The sequence below is a fragment of the Nerophis lumbriciformis genome, linkage group LG33, assembly GCF_033978685.3.
Source record: "Nerophis lumbriciformis linkage group LG33, RoL_Nlum_v2.1, whole genome shotgun sequence".
Taxonomy (NCBI): domain Eukaryota; kingdom Metazoa; phylum Chordata; class Actinopteri; order Syngnathiformes; family Syngnathidae; genus Nerophis; species Nerophis lumbriciformis.
This window is the reverse complement of record NC_084580.2, coordinates 25,178,047-25,190,827: the sequence shown is the minus strand read 5'-3', so window position 1 is coordinate 25,190,827 and position 12,781 is coordinate 25,178,047. Positions and strand designations below refer to the sequence as shown.

General features: G+C 44.3%; 1 protein-coding gene across 3 annotated transcripts in view; it reads right to left on the bottom strand.

Annotated features, from left to right (window-relative positions):
• Positions 1–3,936: 3,936 nt before the first annotated feature.
• Positions 3,937–12,781, bottom strand: part of fam110b (family with sequence similarity 110 member B) — a 41,841-nt gene continuing 32,996 nt past the window's right edge. For all 3 annotated transcript variants that reach the window (XM_061928954.1, XM_061928957.1, XM_061928956.1), the window contains 3 exons: positions 11,773–12,058; positions 7,634–8,043; positions 3,937–4,834 (listed from right to left, as the gene is read on the bottom strand). In XM_061928954.1, coding sequence (XP_061784938.1) covers positions 3,937–4,834; positions 7,634–8,043; positions 11,773–11,895 — 1,431 coding nt within the window. In that variant the 5' untranslated portion in view covers positions 11,896–12,058. The remainder of the gene's footprint in view (positions 4,835–7,633; positions 8,044–11,772; positions 12,059–12,781) is intronic.

Here is a 12,781-nt window from a genome sequence, read left to right as displayed (position 1 = left end):
TGTGAGCTAATTTTGCAACCGTATACCTTAGAGTCATATAACTTGGTACTTGACTTATGCTAACTGTAAGCATGCTAATATTAGCAACACATTTTTTTTTACTATGCTAACATTAGCATGCTAACTTTCTTTTTGTGCTAATTTTGCAACCGTATACCTCTAGAGTCATATAACTTGGTACTTGACTTATGCTAACTGTAAGCATGCTAATATTAGCAACACATTTTTTTTTACTATGCTAACATTAGCATGCTAACTTTCTTTTTGTGCTAATTTTGCAACCGTATACCTTTAGAGTCATATAACTTGGTACTTGACATATGCTAAATGTAAGCATGCTAATATTAGCAACACATTTTTTTTACCATGCTAACATTAGTATGCTAACTTTCTTTTTGTGCTAATTTTGCAACCGTATACCTTTAGAGTCATATAACTTGGTACTTGACTTATGCTAACTGTAAGCATGCTAATATTAGCAACACATTTTTTTTACTATGCTAACATTAGCATGCTAACTTTCTTTTTGTGCTAATTTTGCAACCGTATACCATATACGTTTGAGTCATATAACTTGGTACTTGACATATGCTAACTGTAAGCATGCTAATATTAGCAACACATTTTTTTTACTATGCTAACATTAGCATGCTAACTTTCTTTTTGTGCTAATTTTGCAACCGTATACGTTTGAGTCATATAACTTGGTACTTGACATATGCTAAATGTAAGCATGCTAATATTAGCAACACATTTTTTTTACTATGCTAACATTAGCATGCTAACTTTCTTTTTGTGCTAATTTTGCAACCGTATACCGTATACGTTTGAGTCATATAACTTGTTACTTGACATATGCTAACTGTTCGCATGCTAATATTAGCAACACATTTTTTGTAGCATGCTAACATTAGCATGCTAACTTTTTTGGTGCTAATTTTGCAACCGTATACCTTAGTCATATAACTTGGTACTTGACATATGCTAACTGTTAGCATGCTAACATTAGCATGCTAACTTTTTTTGGTGCTAATTTTGCAACCGTATACCTTAAGAGTCATATAACTTGGTACTTGACATATGCTAACTGTTAGCATGCTAACATTAGCATGCTAACTTTTTTTGGTGCTAATTTTGCAACCGTATACCTTAGAGTCATATAACTTGGTACTTGACATATGCTAACTGTAAGCATGCTAATATTAGCAACACATTTTTTGTAGCATGCTAACATTAGCATGCTAACTTTTTTGGTGCTAATTTTGCAACCGTATACCTTAGTCATATAACTTGGTACTTGACATATGCTAACTGTTAGCATGCTAACATTAGCATGCTAACTTTTTTTGGTGCTAATTTTGCAACCGTATACCTTAGAGTTATATGACTTGGTACTTGACATATGCTAACTAAATATGGGAGCTATTCGTCCGGGACTCATATCTTTAAGGCAGTCAGACAAGATGTAACGCACATGGATTTTATTGTGAAAGCCTGATTTTCCCCGAGGCGTAGTGCTAGCAGAGTGCGGGGAGACTTGTGAGGGGAGCCTTCCAATGAATTAAGTTTGGGTCAGATGTTTACTCACTGGATCGGTTCGCAGCCGAGTGTGAAGCGACTGGGGTGGGAATCAGCACCTCCAAGTCCGAGTCCATGGTTCTCGCCCGGAAAAGGGTGGAGTGCCATCTCCGGGTTGGGGAGGGGGTCTTGCCCCAAGTGGAGGAGTTCAAGTACCTCGGAGTCTTGTTCACGAGTGAGGGAAGAGTGGATCGTGAGATCGACAGGCGGATCGGTGCGGCGTCTTCAGTAATGCGGACGCTGTATCGATCCGTTGTGGTGAAGAAGGAGCTGAGCCGGAAGGCAAAGCTCTCAATTTACCGGTCGATCTACGTTCCCATCCTCACCTATGGTCATGAGCTTTGAATTATAACCGAAAGGACAAGATCACGGGTACAAGCGGCCGAAATGAGTTTCCTCCGCCGGGTGGCGGGGCTCTCCCTTAGAGATAGGGTGAGAAGCTCTGTCATCCGGGAGGAGCTCAAAGTAAAGCCGCTGCTCCTCCACATGGAGAGGAGCCAGATGAGGTGGTTCGGGCATCTGGTCAGGATGCCACCCGAACGCCTCCCTGGGGAGGTGTTTCGGGCACGTCCGAAGACCCAGGACACGTTGGGAAGACTATCTCTCCCGGCTGGTCTTGGAAAGCCTCGGGATCCCCCGGGAGGAACTGGACGAAGTGGCTGGGGAGAGGGAAGTCTGGGCTTCTCTGCTTAGGCTGCTGCCCCCACGACCCGACCTCGGATAAGCGGAAGAATATGGATGGATGTTTACGTTGTGTGATTATAACTTGGCACGGGCACGGTTCACTTCTGAGACCTGAACGAGCCGCTTGAAGCCGGCAAGTGCAGGCGTAGATCTTTGCCAACAAAAGTTGTGATGAGAACTGTATCTTCATGGACCACACAGAATCGGGTGCCGATTAGTCCCCTAAGTTTTTGTTGTTGTTGGGAGATAAGGTTCATCGGTCCATAATCGATCAAATCAACTGAAGGATCTTCCAGCCACCCTAACCATCACCACAAGAATCCAGACATTTATAAACTTTTACTTCCGAAGAATACTCGGAATACAGACTATCAGCAATCAAGAGTTCTGGGCACGGACAAGTTAACAGCCCATAGAATAGGAAACACCAACGAGACCCGAACCAGATACATTACAGCAGAACCCTGAAGGAAATGGGCCGTTTTAAAAATACCCGGCGACGATACTGAGAGGCTGATGCTCGGAGGAAGGTGCAGAGACCGGCAGAGGTGCCACCTGGTTGGAGGACTCTTGTTGGTGTCCCACGTTCCAAGAGGGCCGAGTCAAATAAGTAACAGGCTCTAAAGTAGTTGTGATTGCGACCCGTTCAGATGAACACCAACCTGTAAGAACTGCGCTATCAAGGAAGTAAAACATGGGTCCAGGTGGCACCTGCGTACCCTTAAGGTCTCGTTTGAGGTCGGTTGCCATGTCATTGGTACGCCGACAAGCTGTCATGAGTGATACAAAACCTTTAGCGCATGAACACTAACACCTTCGAAGGTTTTTTTTTGTAGCTTCATAGCGTGGTTCTTCACACAAAGGTCAGGAAAAATGAGACCGACGACGACGACGACGAAAGGGTTTGGAACTCTCAAACCTGGAGCTCGAAGAAGCTTGCTCGAAATAGACGGAGTTAATTATTTGTTTAGTTTTATGAAATTATTCAAGACTTATGCTGCATTTCTGCTTGCTCTTGTTCTGAAATTGGTTTTGGTTGAGGTTGTAGCAGACGTCCCTGCGCTAATTGGTACGAGATGAAAATAAACCGAAGGGCGGCCTTAGAGCCAAGGTATGGCGCAAACCGCGTTCATGGTGGACTTCCCTTTTAGCTTCGTCCTTCGGAAAAAATGAGACGGACACATTGATCGAGGGGAAGGACACACCCAGAGACCGGCCCCGGTAGGTTAAGGGCATGCTATGGTACCAGTTAACGCGGGTGTTCTGTAGGGATGTGAACCGTACAACTCACAATTCAAATCGATTCCGATCCTTGGGGTATCATTTCGATGCAGACTTGATTCTCGTTTCAAACAGAGTTCTCGCAATATAGAATTTGTAGTCTTTGGTTATGACTCGGCCGGGGTTTGAACTCACAACCTCCCAGTCTCAGGGCGGACACTCTAACCACAAGGCCACTGAGCTGGTCTATTTTAGTCAAGTTAAACGGGCAAAACAACCTCATGAATAATTTCATCAAACAAAAATGATTAAGTTAGCGTTAGCTACCAATAAAACTTTTACTCTTTACTTCAATACCAACATGTACGCTAAGATGGGATTTGTTTTTTCTAGCAAGCCTCTCAAGTCCAGAGTTCGAGACGTCCGATCTGTCACGAGAAGCACTTTGATTCGCTAAACATGTGAAACCTTTTGTGCCTCCCTCGCTTGTTTGATGCTGTACAGCCACTTAATGACTCTGGCGTTCCGCTCCACGGCAGAGATGCCGTAAGGGACTCGCTCCCCGGCCTCCTCGTCCTCGTCTTCAGCCTCGTCCCCGTCCGACAGGCCGCCGTTGGAGGACTGCCGGGACTGGTCGCAGTCGGAGATCATGGACGCCGACCGCAAGTTGAAGGTCACGATGTCCGAATTGGCCCGACCAAAGTTCTCTGGACCGACCGCCTCCAGCTCCTCGGGATCGAGGCCGCAGTAGTTAAAAAAACGTTCCACGTCAGCTCCGGCACGGGCGTAGCGGTCCGACAGGTCTGATTTTGACCTGTGTAGAGAGGAGCGACGGGCTACTGAGGAACCCAGCTCTAACTCCAGATTGGGATCTGTCGAAGGATTGGAGGTGTCTTCAGGATTCTGAGGGGCCTCGTTATCGCACAGCAGCGGGGACACATTTGCACGACGAGGAGGCAGCGACAGCGAGAGGGTCGGAGGTGGAAGGGAGGCTGGGTTGGGTTTCGGAGGCAGCGGTGGCGCTGAGGAGCTGCTAGATCGAGCGGCGCGGAGAGGCTTGCCATTGCACAATCGCAGGAGGTCCGAGGAGGAGTGGGAGGTCAGCAGCGGCGGAAGCGGGGACTGTGATCGATCCGTAACCACCCGTCCTTCGCCCCCTCGCTCGTCCAGGACTCTCCTGCTGAGATTGAGGTTCCCCACCAGCTGCGGACTGCGCCGCCCGCCGCCGTTCATGGGTGCTACCTTCAAGGAATGGGAAAAAGAGCGCAGGGAGTGCGAGGTGCTCGGACTGGGAGCAGAGTCTTGCGCTTGCTCGTTGAGAGCCATGGTGGATCGGTAAGTTAAGGGCATCCTAGGAGCAGAGAACAAACTAAGTGTTACAGAAGAAGACAAACCAATGTTTTCAACCATACAGTCCGGAATTGTTATCTGTGTTGGCCCTGCGATGAGGTGGTGACTTGTCTAGGGTGTACCGCGCCTTCCGCCCGATTGTAGCTGAGATAGGCTCCAGCGCCCCCCGCGACCCCAAAGGGAATAAGCGGTAGAAAATGGATGGATGGATGGATGTTTGTATTCTTTTACACAAAGAAGTCATCCAGAGCTGTTACTGAATTCATCTTTCACTACAGTCTATGGCAACTCCAACACCTTCACCAAATGCCCCAACCCTAAGACTATGGTTTACATGAACACTCCCACCCGACCCAGAGAGTGCAATCCACCATTTACCGGCAGAGAACATGGCCTCAGGTTGGAGGTCCCGTAGGCATGACTTGCAAACAGCTCCAGTTGACCCATCAGGGCCAAATCAACCACAAACGGCAGATAATATGACAAGGACCCCCAAACTGGCTGATTGAATAGGGTTGTCACGATACCCGAATTTCAGGTGTCGATAAATGCGATTTTTCCGGGTTGGGGAGGAGATCCTGTCCCAAGTAGAGGAGTTCAAGTACCTCGGAGTCTTGTTCACGAGTGAGGGAAGGGTGGATCGTGAGATCGACAGGCGGATCCGTGCGGCGTCTTCAGTAATGCGGACGCTGTATCGATCCGTTGTGGTGAAGAAGGAGCTGAGCCGGAAGGCAAAGCTCTCAATTTACCGGTCGATCTACGTTCCCATCCTCACCTATGGTCATGATCTTTGGGTTATGACTGAAAGGACAAGATCATGGGTACAAATGAGTTTCCGCCGCCGGGTGGTGGGTCTCTCCCTTAGAGATAGGGTGAGAAGCTCTGCCATCCGGGGGGAGCTCAAAGTAAAGCCGCTGCTCCTCCACATCGAGAGGAGCCAGATGAGGCGGTTCGGGCATCTGGTCAGGATGCCACCCGAGCGCCTCCCCAAGGAGGTGTTTAGGGCACGTCCGACCGGTAGGAGGCCACGGGGAAGACGTCTTCAGTAATGCGGACGCTGTATTGATCCGTTGTGGTGAAGAAGGAGCTGAGCCGTAAGGCAAAGCTCTCAATTTACCGGTCGATCTACGTTCCCATCCTCACCTATGGTCATGATCTTTGGGTTATGACTGAAAGGACAAGATCACGGGTACAAGCGGCCGAAATGAGTTTCCTCCGCCGGGTGGCGGGGCTCTCCCTTAGAGATAGGGTGAGAAGCTCTGCCATCCGGGGGGAGCTCAAAGTAAAGCCGCTGCTCCTCCACATGGAGAGGAGCCAGATGAGGTGGTTCGGGCATCTGGTCAGGATGCCACCCGAGCGCCTCCCTAGGGAGGTGTTTAGGGCACGTCCGACCGGTAGGAGGCCACGGGGGAGACGTCTTCAGTAATGCGGACGCTGTATTGATCCGTTGTGGTGAAGAAGGAGCTGAGCCGGAAGGCAAAGCTCTCAATTTACCGGTCGATCTACGTTCCCATCCTCACCTGTGGTCATGATCTTTGGGTTATGACTGAAAGGACAAGATCACGGGTACAAGCGGCCGAAATGAGTTCCCTCCGCCGGGTGGCGGGGCTCTCCGTTAGAGATAGGGTGAGAAGCTCTGCCATCCGGGGGGAGCTCAAAGTAAAGCCGCTGCTCCTCCACATGGAGAGGAGCCAGATGAGGTGGTTCGGGCATCTGGTCAGGATGCCACCCGAGCGCCTCCCTAGGGAGGTGTTTAGGGCACGTCCGACTGGTAGGAGGCCACGGGGAAGACGTCTTCAGTAATGCGGACGCTGTATTGATCCGTTGTGGTGAAGAAGGAACTGGGCCGGAAGGCAAAGCTCTCAATTTACCGGTCGATCTACGTTCCCATCCTCACCTGTGGTCATGATCTTTGGGTTATGACTGAAAGGACAAGATCACGGGTACAAGCGGCCGAAATGAGTTCCCTCCGCCGGGTGGCGGGGCTCTCCGTTAGAGATAGGGTGAGAAGCTCTGCCATCCGGGGGGAGCTCAAAGTAAAGCCGCTGCTCCTCCACATGGAGAGGAGCCAGATGAGGTGGTTCGGGCACCTGGTCAGGATGCCACCCGAGCGCCTCCCTAGGGAGGTGTTTAGGGCACGTCCGACCGGTAGGAGGCCACGGGGAAGACGTCTTCAGTAATGCGGACGCTGTATCGATCCGTTGTGGTGAAGAAGGAGCTGAGCCGGAAGGCAAAGCTCTCAATTTACCGGTCGATCTACGTTCCCATCCTCACCTATGGTCATGATCTTTGGGTTATGACTGAAAGGACAAGATCACGGGTACAAGCGGCCGAAATGAGTTTCCTCCGCCGGGTGGCGGGGCTCTCCCTGAGAGATAGGGTGAGAAGCTCTGCCATCCGGGGGGAGCTCAAAGTAAAGCCGCTGCTCCTCCACATCGAGAGGAGCCAGATGAGGTGGTTCGGGCATCTGGTCAGGATGCCACCCGAGCGCCTCCCTAGGGAGGTGTTTAGGGCACGTCCGACCGGTAGGAGGCCACGGGGAAGACCCAGGACACGTTGGGAAGACTATGTCTCCCGGCTGGCCTTGGAACGCCTCGGGATCCCCCGGGAAGAGCTGGACGATGTGGCTGGGGAGAGGAAAGTCTGGGCTTCCCTGCTTAGACTGGCTAGAAGATGGATGGATCAATGCAATTCACTTTTTTCATGGCAAGTCTTTGAAAGTGTCCAAGTATTGACACTTTAGACAACCCGGATTATTTGAATGCAGCCGTCATTCCCTTGAAACTGTTTGGTTACTTACGGTGAGGGCGTCCAACTCCTCGTCATTCCCCCAGACGACCTCATCAACACGGCACTCTTAGCTCCACCACGGAGTCCTTCGGGACCTGCTACCGAAGACGACGATGAATTGAGGAGATTCTTTAAGATCTCCAGGTTCAAATTCTCCCGCTTGCCGCTGCTGGTCGTGGCACACGTGTCCGACTTGGCGTTGTTGTTCGAGGGTTTGAAAGGGACTTCGCCTTTGTGTCCTCCGCCGCACATTCCGGTGCCCCTTTTTGACAGGAGGGTAAGCTCAAGGGGAGGCTTGGCCGGAATTTGGGGTTTGATCGGTTCCTGTTTGGCGTTGATGACTTCCTGGCTCTTGACATACTTGGCCTTGTCGGCTTCCAGTCTTTCCACAGCACTGAGGCGTTTGGGGTTGGGTTCCACCTGAAACAGAGCCAAGATCCAAAGTGAGGTGTGAGAATCCCAGGTACAGCATGTGCCAGGCTTGGCTTGGCATTATCAGAAGTAAGCCTAAAGATTTGTAGTCTTGGTCCACTCTGGTCAATAATCGGGATTTAACGTTTTTTGTACCTTTGGGCACCTAACCATTTGATCCGATTCCGATTCCTGGGGTGACAATCGCCCACAATAATTATAGTGACGGTTTTTCAAAACAATAATAAAAAACTAAGAAAAAATATATAAATTGTTTCAAATTTTTGATAAATCAATTTTGGAAAATTCTGAATCGATTTGGAATCGGGATGAAGAAAAAAATACCAACAATTATCGATATTGACTCATATAAAACCTTATGTCATGATACAGTTTTTCAGCCATGATAACATTAGCATGGTACATGCTAGCTTTTTTTAGCTATTTTTTGCAGGCATCAGATATTTTTGGTACGGAGCGCACGTGAACTGTTAGCATGTTAACGTTAGCATGCTAGCTTTGTTGCTAATTTTGCATGTATACAGCTCAAAGTCTGATATTTTGGTACTCAACAAATGCTAACTATTAGCATGTAAGCATGCTAAAATGAACATCTATTTTGGAAAACTTTCAGATATACACCTCACGGTCATACATTTTGGTACTACTGTTAGCATGTTAGTTTTTTTGGATATTAATGTAGTTATACACCTCACAGTCAGACATTTTGGTACTTCACACATGCCTACTGTTAGCATGTTAGCTTTTTCAGATATTTTTGAAAATGTATCTAAAAAAGCTAACATGCTAACATTAGCAATCTAACAGTAAGCATGCGTCACGTCAAATATTTGACTGCGAGGTGTTTATCTGAATAATTTGCCCGAAAGCTAGCATACATGCTAGCATTTGTCCAGTACCAATATATCAGACTATGGGGTGTATACCTGCAAAATTAGCTACAATGCTAGCTTGCTAACATTAATATGCTAACAGTTAGCATTCGCCAAGTACCAAAAATATGACACTTGCAAAAATAGCTTAAAAATGCTAATGTAACCGTTACCATGCGTCAAGAAGCAAAATGTACATACCTCTAAAAATCTAAAAAAGCTAACATGCTAACAGTAAGCATGCAAATATTTGACTGTGAGGTGTTTATCTGAATAATTTGCCAGAAAGCTAGCATACATGCTAGCATTTGTCCAGCACCAAAATATCAGACTTTGGGGTGTATACCTGCAAAATTAGCTACAAAGCTAGCATGCTAGCAGTTAGCATTTGCCAAGTACCAAAAATATGACACCTGCAAAAATAGCTAAAAGAATGCTAATATAACCGTTAACATGCGTCAAGTACTAAAATGTAAGACTCTGGGGTGTATACCTTCAAAAATATCTAAAAAAACGAACATTCTAACATTAGCAATCTAACAGTTAGCATGCGTCACGTCAAATATTTGACTGCGAAGTGTTTATCTGAATAATTTGCCAAAAAGCTAGCATTTGTCCAGTACCAAAATATCACACTTTGGGGTGTATACCTGCAAAATTAGCTACAAGGCTAGCATGCTAACATTAATATGCTAACAGTTAGCATTCGCCAAGTACCAAAAATATGACACCTGCAAAAATAGCTAAAAAATGCTAATATAATAGTTAACATGTGTGAAGTACTACGATGTGTGACTCTGAGGTGTATACCTTCAAAAATATCTAAAAAAGCTAACATGCTAACAGTAAGCATGTGTCAAGCATCTAAAAAAAATTCTAAAAAAGCTAGCATGCTAACAGTTAGCATCTGTCATGTACCAAAATATCAGACTTTGGGGTGTACACATGTGAAATAAGCTACAAAGCGAGCATGCTAACATTAACATGCTAATACTTAGCATGCACCAACCACCAAAAATATATGACACCTGCAAAAAACAGTTAAAAAATGCTAATACAACCATTACCATGCGTCAAGTAGCAAAATGTATACACCTCTAAAATATCTAAAAAAGCTAACATGCTAACAGTAAGCATGCGTCAAGCATCTAAAACAATTGCCCAATAAGCTAGCATGCTAACAGTTAGCATCTGTCAAGTACCAAAATATCTGACTTTGAGGTGTATACATGTGAAATAAGCTACAAAGCTAGCATGCTAACATCACCATGCTAACACTTAGCATGCGGCAACCACCAAAAATATTTGACACCTGCAAAAAACAGTTAAAAAATGCTAACATAACCGTTACCACGCGTCAAGTAGCAAAATGTATACACCTCTAAAAAAGCTAACATGCTAACAGTAAGCATGTGCCACGTCAAATATTTTACTGTCAGGTGTTTATCTGAATAATTTGCCAAAAAGCTAGCATACATGCTCGCGTTTGTCCAGTACCAAAATATCAGAATTTGGGGTGTATACCTGCAAAATTAGCTACAAAGCTAGCATGCTAACAGTTAGCATTCGCCAAGTATCAAAAATATGACACCTGCAAAAATAGCTAAAAAAATGCTAATATATCAGTTAACATGCGTCAAGTACTAAAATGTGTGACTCTGAGGTGTATACCTTCAAAAATATCTAAAAAAGCTAACATGCTAACAGTAAGCATGCGTCAAGCATCTAAAACATTTCTAAAAAAGCTAGCATGCTAACAGTTAGCATCTGTCAAGTACCAAAATATCAGACTTTGGAGTGTACACATGTGAAATAAGCAACAAAGCGAGCATGCTAACATCAATTTAGCACGAAAAATATATGACACCTGCAAAAAACAGTTAAAGAAATGCTAATGCAACCGTTACCATGCGTCAATACACTCTAAAATATCTAAAAAAGCTAACATGCTAACATTAGCAATCAGTCACATATTTGACTGCGAGGTGTTTATCTGAAAAATTTGCCAGAAAGTTAGCATACATGCTAGCATTTGTCCAGTCCTGCAAAATTAGATACACATCATGGGATACAAAAGGCCATGCTAACTGCTAAGCTAAAGCATGTAAAAATAAAATAAAAATAAATAAATAAAAAAAAAAAAAAGCTAAGCTAAGCTAAAGCATGTAAAAATAAAATAAAAATAAATAAATAAATTTAAAAAAAAGCTAAGCTAAGCTAAAGCATGTAAAAAATAAAATAAAAATAAATAAATCAATTTAAAAAAAGCTAAGCTAAGCTAAAGCATGTAAAAATAAAATAAAAATAAATAAATCAATTTAAAAAAAGCTAAGCTAAGCTAAAGCATGTAAAAAAAAAAAAAAAAAAAAAAAAAAAAAAAAAGCTAAGCTAAGCTAAAGCATGTAAAAATAAAATAAAAATAAACAAATAAATTAAAAAAAAAAGCTAAGCTAGGCTAAAGCATGTAAAAATAAAATAAAAATAAATAAATAAATTTAAAAAAAAAGCTAAGCTAAGCTAAAGCATGTAAAAATAAAATAAAAATAAATAAATAAATTTAAAAAAAAAGCTAAGCTAAGCTAAAGCATGTAAAAATAAAATAAAAATAAATAAATAAAAAAGCTAAGCTAAGCTAAAGCATGTAAAAATAAAATAAAAATAAATAAATAAATTTAAAAAAAAGCTAAGCTAAGCTAAAGCATGTAAAAAAAAAAAAAAAAAAAAAAAAGCTAAGCTAAGCTAAAGCATGTAAAAATAAAATAAAAATAAATAAATAAATTTAAAAAAAAGCTAAGCTAAGCTAAAGCATGTGTGCACGGTGAGGCGGCTGTTGGCGGACCGGTACCTGTCTCCTGAAGTAGTCCGGGCCCTTGTTCAGGATCCGAAGGGGCACGGCGGAACTGAAGGGCGCGGCGCCGCCAGCGGCCTTGCTATCTGCCAGAGCCGCAGCGAGGGTCTCCGTTGGCATGGCAATGTAGTGGCTGGGGTGGCCGGCCGTGGTGGCGGCGGCTGCAGCGGGAGCAGGGGGGTCGGCAGAGGGCGGGGCCACCGAGGGACCCCCAAAACATGAAGACACGGGTTGGGAAGGAGGACACCTAGAAACAGGGGAAGACCCTCACCATCACCACGACCTGAAATAGAGCACAAGTGAACAGAAACGTGGTTAGCAACTAGAAAAGTGCGTGTGAATGCTGAAAAGCCCATCTGAAGTGCTAACAATTAGCACGCTAGTGTCAGGTCATAAAAAATATAACAGTTAGCATGCGTCAAGTATGACACTGAGGTGTATACCTTTATTAGTATCTAAAAGAGCTAACATTAGCATGCTAACAGTAAGCAACAAAAATATATGACTGAGTTGCATATTTGAAAAATTAACTAATTTTATTATGTTTACATGCCAACAGTTAGCATCTGTCTAGTACCAAAACATCCAACTTTGAGGTGTACACATGTGAAATAAGCTACAAAGCTAACATGCTAACAGTTAGCATCTCTCTAGTACCAAAATGCTACGTGAAACATGCTACAACAACATGCCACTGTACATAAAACAAATTACAAAAACATGCTACAAAACAACTTAAAAAATGCTACATGAAACATGCTACAAATCATGCTACTGTACATAAAACATATTACAAAAACATGCTACAAAACAACTTAAAATGCTACATGAAACATGCTACAAAACATGCTACTGTACATAAAACAAATTACAAAAACATGCTACACAACAACTTAAAATGCTACACAAAACATGCAACAAAAACATGCTACTGTACATAAAACATATGACAAAAACATGCTACAAAACAGCTTCAAATGCGAGATGAAACATGCTACAAAAACAT